The sequence below is a fragment of the Canis aureus genome, chromosome 28 (assembly GCF_053574225.1).
Source record: "Canis aureus isolate CA01 chromosome 28, VMU_Caureus_v.1.0, whole genome shotgun sequence".
Lineage (NCBI taxonomy): Eukaryota > Metazoa > Chordata > Mammalia > Carnivora > Canidae > Canis > Canis aureus.
Window position 1 is genome coordinate 10,313,454 of NC_135638.1, and position 15,912 is coordinate 10,329,365.

General features: G+C 35.2%; 1 protein-coding gene across 12 annotated transcripts in view; it reads right to left on the reverse strand.

The window, feature by feature from the left end:
* The window catches only part of LOC144300407 (uncharacterized), a 29,472-nt gene extending 24,345 nt beyond the window's left edge, over positions 1–5,127 (reverse strand). For 8 of the 12 annotated variants that reach the window (XR_013367021.1, XR_013367014.1, XR_013367015.1 and 5 more), the window contains exon 1: positions 4,898–5,127. Coding sequence is in view for 1 of the 12 variants with exons in the window: in XM_077876395.1 (XP_077732521.1) it covers positions 351–418 (68 nt within the window). In the remaining 11 variants the exon portion in view is untranslated. Of the gene's footprint in view, positions 1–350; positions 538–4,897 lie in introns of all 12 variants that reach the window. The other 4 variants (XR_013367019.1, XR_013367012.1, XR_013367013.1 and 1 more) reach the window with 1 other exon arrangement.
* Positions 5,128–15,912: the final 10,785 nt, after the last annotated feature.

Genomic DNA, 15,912 nt, shown 5'->3' on the forward strand with positions numbered 1-15,912 from the left:
AGATAGAATTATGGAAAATAATGAAGTTGAAGAAAAGACAGAAAGAAAAATATTAAATCATTAAGGTAGACTTAGGAACTCAGTAACTCCATCAAACATAATAACATTCGTGTCATAGGAGTCCCAGAAGAAGAAAACAAAAGGGGGCAGAAAGTTTATTTGAGGAAATTATAGCTTAAAAATTCCCTAATGTGGGTAAAAAACATATCAAAATCCAAAGGGCACAAGGAACTCCCATCAAAGTCAATAAAAGCAGGCCAGCACTAAGACATATTGTAGTTAAATTTGCAAAATATAATGATAAAGAAAAAATCCTAAAAGCAACAAGGCAAAGGAAGTCCATTACTTACAAGGGATGACCAAGAAGGCAGCTACAGATCTGTTCACAGACTGTTGGCAAGCCAGGAGGGAGTGGCATAATATATTCAACATGCAGAATGGGAAAAATATGCAGCGAAGAATACTTTATCCATCAAGGCTATCATTCAGAAGAGGAGAGATAGAGTTTACTAGACAAACACAAAAGGAGTTCCAACCCTGTAAGAAATATTAAAGGGGACTTTTTGAGTGGAAAGAAAAGACCAAAAGTGAGAAAGACTAGAAAGGAACAGAGAAAATCTCCAGAAGCAATGACAAAACAAGTAATAAAATGGCACTAAATACATATCTATTAATAATTACTCTGAATATAAATGGACTAACCACTCCAATCAAAAGACATAGGTTGTTAGAATGGATAAAAAAAAAACAAACAAACCACAAGACCCATCTATATGCTGCCCACAAGAGATTCACTTTAGACCTACAGACACTTGTAGATGGAAAGTGAGGGAATGGAGAACCATCTATCATGCAAATGATGTCAAAAGAAAGCTGAGTAGCTATACTTATATCAGACAAACTAGATTTTAAACCTAAGACTGTATGAAGAAGGGCACAATATCATAATAAAAGGGACTATCCAACAAGAAGATCTGACAACTGTAAATACTTATGCTCCCAGCTTGGGAGCACCCAAATATATAAAACAATTCATAGCAAACATAAAGAACTCATTGATAATAATGTAATAATAGTAGGGAACCTTAAAGGAACTCATTGATAATAATGTAATAATAGTAGGGAAACTTAACACCCCACTTCCATCAATGGACAGATCATCTAAGTACAAAATCAAAAAGGAAACAATGGCTTTGAATGACACACTGGACCAGACGGACTTAACAGATATATTCAGAGCATTCTATCCTAGAACAGTAGAATACACATTCTTTTTGAATGCACATGGGACATTCTCCACAACAGATCACATACTGTGTCACAAATCAGCCCCCAACAAGTGCAAAAAGATCAAGATCATACTATGTATATTTTCAAACACAACACTATGAAATTTGCAATCAACCACAAGAAAAAATTTGGAACAAAGCAATTCAAATATATGGAGGTTAAAGAACATCCTACTAAAGAATTAATAGGTTAACCAGGAAATTAAAGGCAAAATAAAAAATTACAGGAAAACAAATGAAAATGAAAAACATGTCAGTCTAAAGCCTTTGGGATGCAACAAAAGTGGTCATAAGAGAGAAGTATATAGCAATATAGGCCTAACTCCATGTTTCTCAAATAAAAAACCTAGCTTTACACCTAAAGGAGCTAGAGAAAGAATAACAAATGAAACCTAAAGCCAACAGAAGAAGGGAAATAATAAATATTAGAGTGGGAATAAATGATAAACAAACAAACAAACAAACAAACAAACAAAAAAAACAGTAGATCAATGAGACCAGGAGCTGATTCTTTGAAAAAAATCAATAAAATGGATAAACCTCTAGCCAGACTTATCAAAATGAAAAAAGAAAGAACCCAAATAAATAAAACCAAGAATGAGAGTTAAATAATAACCAACACCACAGAAATAGAATTTTAAGAGAATTTTATGAAAAATTATATGCCAACAAATCAGACAATGCAGAAGAAACAGATAAATTCCTAGAAACATATAAACTACCAAAACTGAAACAGAAAGACATAGAAAACTTGAACAGACTGATAACCAGCAAAGGAATTGAATCAGCAATTAAAAATCTCACAACAAACAAAAGTCCAGGGCCAGAGTCTTCCCAGGGAAATTCTAACAAACATTTAAAGAAATTTTAATACCTATTCTTTTCAAACTGTTCCAAAAATACAAATGGAAGGAAAATTTCCAAACTCATTCTGTGTAACCAGCATTACCCTCATTCCAAAAGCAGACAAGGACTCCAATAAATAACAAAACTACAGACAATACCTATGATGAGCATGGATGCAAAAATTCTCAAAAGAATATTGGCAGATCAAATTCAACAGTATGTTAAAAGAATCATTCACTGTGATCAAGTGGGATTTATTCCTGGCTTGCCCAGGGTGGATCAACATTCACAAATCAATCAATGTGATAAAACACATTAATAAAAGAAAGGATAAGAACCATATGATACTCTCAATAGATGCAGAAAAAGCATTTGACAGTGCAATATCCATTCATAATAAAAAATCTTCAGCAAAACAATTGGGGGAGCATACCTCAGCATCATAGAGGCCATATATGAAAAATCCACACCAAATATCATCCTCAGTGGGGAAAAACAGAGCTTTTATTCTATGGTCATGAACAATACAGAGATGTCCACTCTTACCACTGTTATTTAACATAGTACTGGAAGTCCTGACCTCTGTAATCAGACAACAAAAAGAAATAAAAGGCATTTAAATTGGCAAAAAAACAAACAAACAAAAAAAAACCCCTCAGACTCTCACTCTTTGCAGATGACGTGGACTGTATGTAGAAAACACGAAAGACTTTACCAAAAAGTTGCCAGAACTGATAAACAAATTAAGTAAAGTCACAAGGTACAAAATATACATAAATCTGTTGCATTTCTATATACCACTAATGCAGTAGCAGAAAGAAAAATCAAGGAATTGATCCTATATAGAATTGTGTCTCAAACCATAAGATACCTAGGAATAAACCTCATCAAAGAGGTAAAAGATCTGTACTCTGAAAATGACAGAACTCTTATGAAAGAAACTGAAGATGACACAAAGAAATGGAAAAGCATTCCATGCTCATGGATTGGAAGAGCAAATACTGTTAAAATGTCTATACTACCTAAAGTAATCAAAATACCACCAGCATTTGTCACAGAGCTAGAACAAACAATTCTAAAATTTGCATGGAACCATAAAATGATCCCAAATAGCCAAAGTAATGTTGAAAAAGAAAAACAAAGCCAGAGGCATCACAATTCTGGACTTCAAGCTATAATACAAAGCTGTTATCATTAAGAAAGCATGGTATTAGCACAAAAACAGACACATAGGTAATGGAACAGAACAGAGAACACAGAAGTAGACCTACGACTGTACTGCCAACTAATCTTCAACAAAGCAGGAAAGACTATCCAATGGAAAAAAGAGTCTCTTCCACAAATGGTGTTGGGAAAACTGGACAGTGATATGTGAAAGAATTAAGCTGTATCCTTTTTTTACACTGTACAGAAAAATACATTCAAAGTGGCAGAAAGACCTAAATGTGAGACAGGAAACCATCAAAATGCTAGAGGAGAACACAGACGGCAACCTCTTTGACCTTGGCTATGGCAACTTCTTACTAGACACATCTCCTGAAGCAAGGGAAGCAAAAGAAAAAATGAACTATTGGGACTTCAAAATAAAAAGCTTCCGCACAGCAAAGGAAACGACCACCAAAACTAAAAGGCTTCTGACAGAATGAGAGAAGATATTTGCATATGACATATATGACTGAGAGTTAGTATCCAAAATCTGAAAGAACTTATCAAATTAAACACTTATATATATTTATATAAATAAATAAATAAACAAACGAATAAGTAAATAAATATATAATGAAATCTTGCCATTTGCAAGATGTGGATGGACCTAGAGTGCTTTATGCCATGTGAACTAAGTCAGTCAGGGAAGACAAATACCACATGATTTGACTTATATATGGAATTTGAGAAACAAAACAGATGAATATGAGGTGAGGAGACAATGAGACAAACTAGAAAGCCGACTCTTAACTATAGAGAACAAATTGAGGGTTACTGGAGGGGAGGTGGCCTGGAGGGGAGGTGGCCTGGGGGCTGGGTTTTTAAATGGCTGAAGGACATTACAGATCACTTGTAATGAGCACTGGATATTGTATGTAAGTGATGAATCACTAAATTCTGAAACTAATATTACACTGTTTGTTAACTAACTGAAATTAAAAAAAAAAGAAAGAAAAAAAGGCAAGAAAAACAAGTGTCAAGAGGATGTGGAGAAAAGGGAGCCCTCGTAGGCCGTTATTGGGACTATACATTAAGTAGCCACTGTGTAAAACAGTATGGGGAGCCCTCAAAAAATTAAAAATAGAAATACTATATAAACCAGTAATTTCACTTCTATCTACCCAAATAAAATAAAAACACTGAATCTAAAAGATATATACACCCTTATGTTTATTGCAACATTATTTACAATGTCCAATGTAGGGAAGCAACCTAAATATCTATTGGTAGACGAATGGATATGGAAGATGTGGTATATGTATATGTATATGTGGAATGGAATATTACAATGGAATATTACTCAGGCATAGAATAAGTGAAATTGTGCCATTTGCCACATGGTTACTTAGACAGTATTGTGCTAAGTGAAATAAAGTAGATAGAAAAAGACAAATGATTTCACTTATATGTGGAATCTAAAAATCAAAATAACAACAAAAAAACCCCCAGAAATGGACTTATGAATACAGAAAATAAACTAGTAGTTGCCAGTTGGGAGGAGTTTAGGGGAATGGGCAGAAATTCATTTTTCCGTTCTTATTTTGTTTCCTGCTTACCTTTGTGACTTTGAAGGATGTTTCTCAACGTCTTTTGCTGTGTCTCAGTTCCATTATTTCTTTTTCAGTTTTATTGTTTTAAAAATGGAAATGATAATGGCAATAACCTTATAGGCAGTTGAGCTCAGAATCATAACAATTCTGTGTGACTGCAAGGCACACTGGGTTGTTATTCACATTGCTATGAACTAAATAAAGCAACTCAGTTTATTGCCATCTTTATCACGGTGTCAACAATAGAAAGAGAGTTCCAAGTTGTCCTGTCTGTTATTCTACTTTGTCTGAAGCTATTTTTAGATAATCACTTGGCAAATGTGCACCATGTTTACGATACACACTATAGGGAACATAAAAGTGTATAGAATATGAGAGGCAGCCTGGTGTAATGGAAAGAGCTGAGACTTTGAATCCTGGCTCTGCCACTTACTTGAACTGTGACCTAAGTTACCCACCTGATCTGAGCCTCTGTTCTCTTATCTGTAAATGGGATTAATAAATACTCATCTTATGTGATTGATGTGGATGTTAAAAAGCTGTGAATTGAATCAAAAGCCTGGCACATTGCACATACTGATAAAAAACTAATAGCTATCAAGTAGCTACTTCTGTTCCTTTTCCTACCCTGGATTCTAGTCCCAAGCCATGTGATCAGGCACATGGCACTTAGATTTTTAGGCTTCATCTTGTTCATTTATAAAATGAGGGTTTTGAGTAAGTGAGGGCTCAGTCCTTTGCATTCTTACATCTGGTGATTTCAGAAGTGAGCGGTGTGCTTCGGCAGACTTCCCTCAGATCTGTCCTTGAGATACTGGTGGTAATTTAGTCTGCTGTGGATATGAACAGATGGAGTTGTAATGGAAGTCCCAGGAATCTGAGGGCCAACAAAGAAGGAAGCCACAGGGTCATGACAATGGGAAACACAAAGCATTAGAAGCACAGTTCTTTAATTTACAAAAAAAAATTTGGTGCCAGTTCTATGCAGAACACCCACAATTCATGGATGAGACCATCAAGAAGCAGTTGTATAAATCAGGGAAATCCTGTGAAACTCCCTTTCTCTTTTGCCTACAGTGAGAGGGGTCAGAGTTTCACATGCCCAGTTCATCTCAGGCTTTCCTACATGGGTTTGTTCTCTTGCCAACTAGGCAACTTGTTATCCAGTACCACTGTTCAGATAACAAATGCTCATTCCTTTGAATTAGTCTGGATGCCTAACGCGGAGTACTCATTAGGAACCAACAAGAGCAGTTACCTTTTCCAATGTACAGAGTGCATCCAAAATAAAGCAGATTTGAACAAACATACTGCATGCTCCTGAACAGACGTGCAGATCTGATGGCAGCTTCACTGCGATCAAAATTCCAAGTTCTTCTTTGACAAATGGTATCATTAGAAAATGATGATTTCTGTGCCTTGTAAAATGAATATTGGCAATGATTTTCCATCTTTTTCTCTGCATCCAATATTCCTGATCTTTTAAATTCAAATTTCCTTGCATTAGACTATCCCACTGGCCACTGGATTGGTAGGTAGAATATACAGCGGCATAAGAAGGACCAACAAAATATTACATTTCATGTAATTTTTGCTCCAGAAAATCTAGAATATACAATGGCATAAAAAGGACCAACAAAACATTACATTTCATGTAATTTTTTTTGCTCTGGAAAATCAGTAAATGATATGAATTTACAATGTTATCCTTACACTCAAACAAGAGGGGCCCTTACCTTGGTCTGGTTTTCCATTGGTTGTGATATTTTTAATGGGTCAAAGAGTCTATGGGACTAGTGGGACATGACTTTGCAACTCTTGCACCATCTCCCCACCTAGGCCAGGTTCTGAGTATGTGAGGGCCCAGAATTCCATTCCCAATGCTGAACTTGCTTGTAGAGTTTACATGAATCTTTTCTCCAAATTTGGCCTCTGGAAAGATTAGTGAGATTCTGGCCAAAGGGGAAACAGCATCAATGGTTAGTAGATCCCTTTGGTCTAAGGGGTGACTAAGGAGTGGTTAGTTGCTGAATGAGGGATGTAGATAGAACTTGGATGTGTAAGTTGGGATAGAAATACCTGTGTCATGAGAATCCTCATGGTAAGAGACAAAGCCAGGTGCAAGGAAGTGGAGAGAGTGGTGCCAGGAATAGGAGCTGAGGTGGGTGTTGTAGGGATGACTTTCCCTACACTGTCATATTCCTGGGTGGCATTTTGAGAAGTCCAAGAAATGTAAAGACAGGAGGATATAACATATTTTATTTAGAATTTGTTGGCTCAATTTATAACTTTAAAAATTTAGATGTGTGCCATGTGAGTCTACTTTGTTCCTGTCTCAAGCTTCCAAGTATTGGGAGGTCACTTGTTCCTATTTAGAAATTCATCTTCAATGTGCAAATGAAGATATTATTCTTCAACTTTCTTGGCCTTCTCATAGACTACTCCTGTTTCTTATTTGAAAAAAAAATATGGAAGCTCAAAGTTGGTTTCGCAAGTTTCACTTACTATCTGCTATGATTGTTGCCCTGGACTCACAGAGGATTTTTCTTGTGACCCTAGAAAGCAAATATGTAATGACACAGGTTATCTATTGAGCCAGTCATAGGAATTGCAATATTGATTATTCTCAATTCCTAGATTTTGGGAAATATTGACTGTATGTCTCACAGTCAACTTTAATATTAATACTTGAATACTGGTCAAACTGGCTGGGGTTTAGGTTTATGGACCTGACTCAGAGGATTTTAAACATTTAAGGTTCAACATGATGGCTTTTCTCATATTGGGCCCCTGAAGAAAGGAGAGAATAAGAAAAACTGGTTAAAGCATAAAGAAGTGTTACTGGCTAACTTCGGAAGGATGCTAGAAAGGAAGATTGATTTTTATAAAACATATTTGAAAAATCTGCAAGTTAATAATAGCATTGCTATCCAGAGTGGGAACATCTCTTTCAAAAACTCATTATCCTGGAGTCTTGCACATCAACGCTCATGATTTCCTAAGTATAGTAATAGCAACACCTATTTATATACCACTTGTCATTCGAGGCTCTCAAAATGGTAAATAGCTGATGTTTGGAATCTGCCTGTAGTTTCAACATCAAAATGACAGTACAGTTCAGGACCTCATGGTTCACCTAAAGAATTTGTCTTGTTTACTATTTGAATGTTCTAAGCTTCATTTTTGTGATAATGGCAACTAAAAGGAGAGCTATACTCTTCACTAGTGGAGTTGCATTCACTTCTGAATCTTCTTATAAAGAAAATCAAGGAATGACAAAGATCAGGGTTGCTTTCATATTCTGGGAATTATTTAGTTTTAACAACTACAGAGAAGCTATCGCTAGTGTTGACCCTGGATCTTTTCTTTCTTTTTACTTTACCTAGCATTGCTTATTTTTATAATTTGTTGGTCACTGAATCTAGGAAAAGGGAGACTATCTTAATATTTTCCCCTCAGAAACAATATTACCTAGTGGATATCTCAATAAGTTATCCAGTTTTTCAAGATGAAAGCAATACACTGGTAGAATGATTTATGCTACCATCTTCAGGGTAAGGGAGAAGGGAATTATCCACCAAAAAAGTAGAAATGGGAGATTAAGTGTGAGTAGAGGACTGCCAACAACTCCACAATGAGCCAGCAAAAATCTTTCACAAAGGATTCCAAAAAGCCCCCTTCATTGAATTTACATATGTATTTTAACCTTACAGATACTGTGAAAGTCTCAGGGTTTGCAGATTATAATTTGAACTGAATTTCTGTTGTGTACCAAAGGCTCTACTGGACCCATATTTTACCTTTCATCATATAGACAATGGGAGAAAACTCTAAAATTACAGCATTTCTTAAATACCCTTAAATATCTACAGAAAATTCTTAGGGTGAGTTCTAGGCCATCTCTTTCCAATAAATTATCTTGGAAATTGGAAAGGAGGATAATAGAATATTTTTTTCTTCCAAACCAAAAAAAAAAAAAAATCATTTCAGGGTTTGAAAAAGTTATGTAGGAAAAATGTTACATGTACCTATTTTTTATTTGATCTGAAAATTGAATTTCAATGGCCTATAGAAAGTATTTCATTACACTAGTGACTTATTTAAAGTTGATTTTTCAGAATGTCAGTTGTCTTATGGTCTGGGAAAAAAAGGACATGAATGGTGTTTTGAAATACCACCCCCCACCTTCGGTTATAATGACAATGGACTTTCTAGAAAATAGTATAATGAAGCTGGAAAAAGAAGGAGAAAGTGGCCCAGGAATTCTTACACTTAGAAAGAAGAAAGACATACAAGAAAGAAAACTTTTGAAGTATTAGCTTTCACTCTCTGTTAACTGATACATAATTAAGTTAGGTGATCTGGTAACTTCATCCTGAATAATCTTAGCCCATGTCTATCATGAAAACACGATTATCTGTTTCCATACTTTGCCACATAGATTTATATGGATGCTTGTTAAGCTAGAACCTGAAAAAAGATACATGCCTTATGTTTATCACTATGCAATACACGTATTTGCCCCACACATACATGATCCTTGTTGTTTAGGGAAGTTTTCTACAGAGCCTCAATTTCACTGATTAATTCCTGTTTCTTCTTTATACTGACCACTGGAGAATTGGAAAAGAGACATGGGAAATAAGGATTTTAAGCATATAATGTTACCTAATGGAACTGCTGGTATAGCATTAGCAAGAGATATTTCCAGTTTGAAATTCAAAAATTGATATAGCTGCAACTGCAAACAGAAAAGAGGTCCATACACCAGAGTGGCTTAAATAAGACAGAAGTTTATTTCTTTCTCTCATAAAACGAGCCTGGAATTTGGCAATTCAGGACTGTACAGAGTGTCCACTATATCATCAGGCATCCTGGTTTTAATATATCTGTTCTGCCCTTCAGTATGTGGTTTTATCTTGAAGTCCACATCACATTTGGTGGCAAGCAACAGAATGAATGGGTGATTATCTTCTCCCTTTAGGGACACCCACATGACATTTTTGGTAATATCTCATTGACCCAAATTTAGCAACATGTTTTAATTATGTAGCTGCAAGGGATGATGGAAAATTTTTTAGCTGAACACGTGGATATAAAATTAATGTTCAATAAAATTAAAGTGACTATTTTTTCTGTCACAGAAATAGTCTCAGCTTTTGTAAACAACCTCATCATCTTCATCTGAAATATTTAAATTGGTCATATTTTAAGTGTCAGGACAAAATATCTTAACAAAATATCTTTAAAAAAATTTTTATTTATTTATTTTTTATTTATGATAGTCACAGAGAGAGAGAGAGGCAGAGACATAGGCAGAGGGAGAAGCAGGCTCCATGCACCGGGAGCCCGACGTGGGATTCGATCCCGGGTCTCTAGGATCAGGGCCCTGGGCCAAAGGCAGGCGCTAAGCCGCTGCGCCACCCAGGGATTCCCTTAACAAAGTATCTTAACATTTCTATTTAAAAGTATAACTCCAAACCTCAGAATTTGAATTTAGAACTGAATAATTCAACAGTTTTAAAATCTGAGAGCCACACACTACTTGAGTTTTAATCTCTGGGATGAATATCTGTGTACTATCCTCTTCTTTAGCCATGCAAGTCAAAAAATATCTGTGGCCTTATGATGGCAGGTTATACTTAAAATTATGTTAAATACTGCTTGAATGTGAAACAGAATATCTGAGAGATGCACTAAAGTTCTAATAAAGCTGTGTATCATCATCATGAATGTAGACCATTCCTAGAAAATGAAGGAACCAAAGTTATTTCCCATCTCTGATAATATTTTTCTTGTTTGGGTTGTGCAGCCTTAGTACTAGAGAATAGATTTTTGGAAATGGTTATAAATATTGTTGATCAAACAAAAGATATGAGGCTGATTCCTTCTTTCCTTTATGAGAAGGAAAGTCTAATATCAAGATAAATACTAACCGTAGCTGCAAATGTAAATTACATAGCGAGCTTTAAATAATGAATATTTTATCAGATTAGACTTGATTAAATTTTCTGGATAATCTTTTAGGACAACAGGATCTACAAATTCAAATTTATTTAAAAGGTTGAAGTAAAAGGAAGAACAGTTATTGAAAACCTATAGACAGGTAATGATCATTTTCTAATAGAGATCATAGTCTGAAATGCTGTTTTGGTGTCAGTAGAAATGCTGAGAACTATAACATGAGCATAATGAAGAATTAGGACTTTATTAAGAAATATACTTTTTTAAAGAAAGAATTTATTTATTTGTTTGTTTATATTTAAATTTTAGTTGGTTAACATACAGTGCAATATTGGTTTCAGGAGTAGAATTTAGTGATTCATCACTTAATATAACAGCTAGTGTTCATCACAACAAGTGCCCTCCTTAATGCCCATCACCCCTTTAACTCATCCCCTCACCAACCTATTTCCATCAACCTTCAGTTTGTTGTCTATCGTTAAGAGTCTTTTATGGTTTGTTTCCCTCTCTCCTTTATCCCCCCTACCCATATGTTTGCCTGTTTTGTTTCTTAAATTCCACATATAAGTCAAATCATGTGGTATTTCTCTTTTTTTGACTGACTTATTTCGCTTAGTATATAATATATTCTAGCTCCATCCATGTCATTGCAAATGGCAAGATTTTATTCTTTTTGATGGCTAATATATAATATATTATATAATATTAATTATATTATTAAAATATAACATTAATATATTAATAACATATTATTATATAATTATATAATAATTGATTATATATTAATATATAACATTAATATATTATAATAATATTATATATAATAATATAAATTAATATATAATTATATTAATATATTATATTATATTTATATTTATATTATATTACATTGTTAATGTAATAATAGATATATTAATATATTAATATATAATTAATATTATATAATATATATAATCTCACCTCTTCTTTATCCATTCATCAGATGATGGACATTGGACATTTGGGCTCTCTCCACAGGTTGGCTATTGTTTTTTGTTTTTTTTATAATAAATTTATTTTTTATTGGTGTTCGATTTGCCAACATACAGAATAACACCCAGTCAAGTTCATCCCATCAAGTGCCCCCCTCAGTGCCAGTCACTCATTCACCCCCAACCCTCACCCTCCTCCCCTTCCACCACCCCTAGTTCGTTTCCCAGAGTTAGGAGTCTTCATGTTCTGTCTCCCTTTCTGATATTTCCCACACATTTCTTCTCCCTTCCCTTATATTCCCTTTCACTATTATTTATATTCCCCAAATGAATGAGACCATATAATGTTTGTCCTTTTCTGATTGACTTATTTCACTCAGCATAATACCCTCCAGTTCCATCCACATCGAAGCAAATGGTGGGTATTTGTCGTTTCTAATGGCTGAGGAATATTCCATTGTATACATAGACCACATCTTCTTTATCCATTCATCTTTCGATGGACACCGAGGCTCCTTCCACAGTTTGGCTATCGTGGCCATGGCTGCTATAAACATCGGGGTGCAGGTGTCCCGGCGTTTCATTGCATCTGTATCTTTGGGGTAAATCCCCAACAGTGCAATTGCTGGGTCGTAGGGCAGGTCTATTTTTAACTCTTTGAGGAACCTCCACACAGTTTTCCAGAGTGGCTGCACCAGTTCACATTCCCACCAACAGTGTAAGAGGGTTCCCTTTTCTCCGCATCCTCTCCAACATTTGTGGTTGATAATGTTGCTATAAGCATCAGGGTACATGTATCCTTTTCAATCACTATTTTCGTATCCTTTGGGTAAATGTCTATTACTGCAAATGCTGGATCATAGGGTAGTACTATTTTTAGTTTTTTGAGAAAGCTTCAAACTGTTTTCCAGAGTGGCTGCACCAGTTTTATTCCCACCAACAGTGCAAGCAGTTTTCACTTTCTTTGCATACTTGCCAACATCTATTGTTTTATGAGTTTTTAATTTTAGCCATTCTGACTGGTGTGCGGTGGTGTCACATCATGGTTTTGATTTGTATCTCCCTAATGATGAGTGATGTTATCACATATGGCATGTGTAAATACCTTCTCCCATTCTGTTAGATGCCTTTTAGTTTTGTTGACTGTTTTCTTGCTGGGTGGAAGATTTTTTTTCTTGATGGAGTCCCAATTGTTCATTTTTGCTTTTGTTTCCCTTGCCTTAGGAGATGTGGCTAGTAAGAAGTTGCTATAGCTGAGATCAAAGAGGTTGCTGCCTGTGTCCTCCTCTAGCATTTTGGTGATTTAGATTTTTCATCCATTTAGAATTTATGTTTATGTATAGTGTACAAAAGGTGGTCCAGTTTCATTCTTCTGCATGTTGCTGTCCAGTTTTCCCAACAGCATTTGTGGAAGAGACTGTCTTTTTTCCTTTGGACAGTCTTTCCTGCTTTGTTGAAGATTAGTTGACCAAATAGTTGTGGGTACATTTCTGTGTTCTCTATTCTGTTAATTGATCTATGTGCCTGTATTTGTGCCAGTATCATGTTGTCTTGACGATTACAGGTTTGTTATATAGCTTAAAATCTGAAATCCTAATGTCTCCTGTTTTGTTTTTCTTTTTCAGAATTACTTTTGCTATTTGGGGTATTTTGTGGTTTCATACACATTTTAGAATTGTTTGTTTTAGCTCTGTAAAAAATACTGGTGGTATTGTGATAGGAACTGCATTAAATGTGTAGATTGCTTTGGGTTGTATAGCAATCCATGAGCATGGAATGTTTTTCCATTTCTTTGTGTCATCTTCAATTTCTTTCATAAGCGTTCTATAGTTTTCAGAGTACAGATCTTTTTACCTCTTTGGTTAGGTTTATTCCTGGTATCTTATGGGTTTTGGTGCAATTGTAAATGGGATAAATTCCTTGATTTCTTTTCCTGCTACTTCATTATTAATATATATAAATACAACTTATTGGAGCACCTGGGTGGCTCAGTTGGTTAGGTGTCTGCCTTCAGCTCAGGTCATGATCCCAGGATCCTGGCATTGAGTTCTGCATTTGGCTACTTGTTCATTCGGGAGTCTGTTTCTCCCTTTACCCTTCCCCCTTGCTTGCTCTCTCTCTCTCTCTCTCTCTCTCTCTCTCAAGTAAATAAATAAAATCTTAAGAAACAAAGGATTTCTGCATGTTGATTTTATATCCTGTAACTTTGCTGAATTCATGTGTCAGTTATAGCAATTTTTTGATGGAGTCTTTCAGGTTTTCTACATAGAATATCATGTCACCTGCAAATAATGAAAGTTTGACTTCTTCCTACAAATTGGATGACTTTTATTTCTTTTTGTTGCCTGATTGCTGAAGCTAAGACTTCCAGTACTATGTTAAATAGTAATGGTGAAACAAAGATAATGGATCATGAATGCAGAATTAGGGAACTCAGCATTTATTAAAATGAAATAACATTCATATCATAGGAGTCCCCGAAGATGAAGAGGGAGAGAAAGGGGCAGAGGTTTATTTGAGCAAATTAGAACTAAAAAACTTCTCTAATCTGGGGAAGGACACACATCAATATCCAAGAAACACAGAGAACTCCCACCAAGTTTGACAAAAGCCAACCATCACCATGGCATATCATAGTCAAATTCACAAAACACACAGACAAGGGAAGAATCCTAAAAGCAACACCGGGAAAAAAGTCCTTAACCTACAAGGGAAGACAGATTAGGTTCGAAGCAGAAACTTGGCAAGCCAGAAGACACTGGCAGGATATATCCAATGTGCCGAGTGGGAAAAATATGAACCCAAGAATACTTTATCCAGCCAGGTGGTCATTCATGATAGGAGGAGAGATAGAGTTTCCCAGACAAACAAAAACTAAAGGAGTTCATGACTACTAAACCAGCCTTGCAAGAAAATTTTAAGTGGGACTCTGGAGAAAAAAATGACCAAAAGCAACTAGAAACGAAGAGAGAACATTATCAAAATACCAACTCTACACGTAATACAATGGCACTAAATTCCTATCTTTCAATAATCATTCTGCATGTAAATGGACTAAATGCTCCAATCAAACAACATAGGGTATCAGAATGGAAAAACAAACCAATCACAAGATCCACCTATATGTTGCTTACAAGAGACTGACTTTACAACTAGAGACATATATAGATGGAAAATGAAGGGATGAATAACCACCTATAAAGAAGGGCAATATATTAAGGGGTCTATCCATCAAGAATATCTAACAATTGTAAATATTTATGCCCCAATATGGGAGCACTCAGATATATAAATCAATTCATAATAAACATAAAAAAGAATTGATAACAATACAATAATAGTAGGGGACTTTAACACCTCACTTGTAGTGATGGACAGATAATCAAAGCAGAAAATCAACAAGGAAACCTTGGCTTTGAATGACGCACTGGACCAGATGGACTTAACAGGTATATTCAGCACCTTTCATCCTAAAGCAGCAGAATACATATTCCTTTCAAGTGCACATGGGACATTTTCAGAATAGATCATATACTAGGTCACATCAGCCCTCAACAAGTACAAAAGGAGCAAGATTATACCACGTGTATTTTCAGACCACAGCGCTATGACACTTGAAGTCAACCACAGAAAAAAATTTGGAATAACTTCAAATACACATCCTACTAAAGAATGAATGGGTTAACCAGGAAATTGAAGAAAAAATTTTTTAAATACATGGAAACAAATGAAAATGAAACATGTCAGTCCAAGACCTTTGGGATGTAGCAAAGGCTGTCCTAAGACAGAAGTATTTTGTAATATAGGCCCACCTCGAGAAGCAAAAGTTTCAAATATACAACCTAACCTTACACATTAAGGAGCTAGAAAAGGAACAGAAAATAAAATGTAAAGCCAGCAGAATGAGGGAAATAATAAAGATTAGAGCAGAAATAAACAGTATAGGAACAAATAAAATCCAGGAGAACAGGTCATTGAAAGTAAGAGCTGGTTCTCTGAAATAATAAAATTGATAAACCTCTAGTCAGATTTACCAAAAAGAAAAGAAAAAAGAAAAAATATTTACCAAATAAATAAAACAATGAA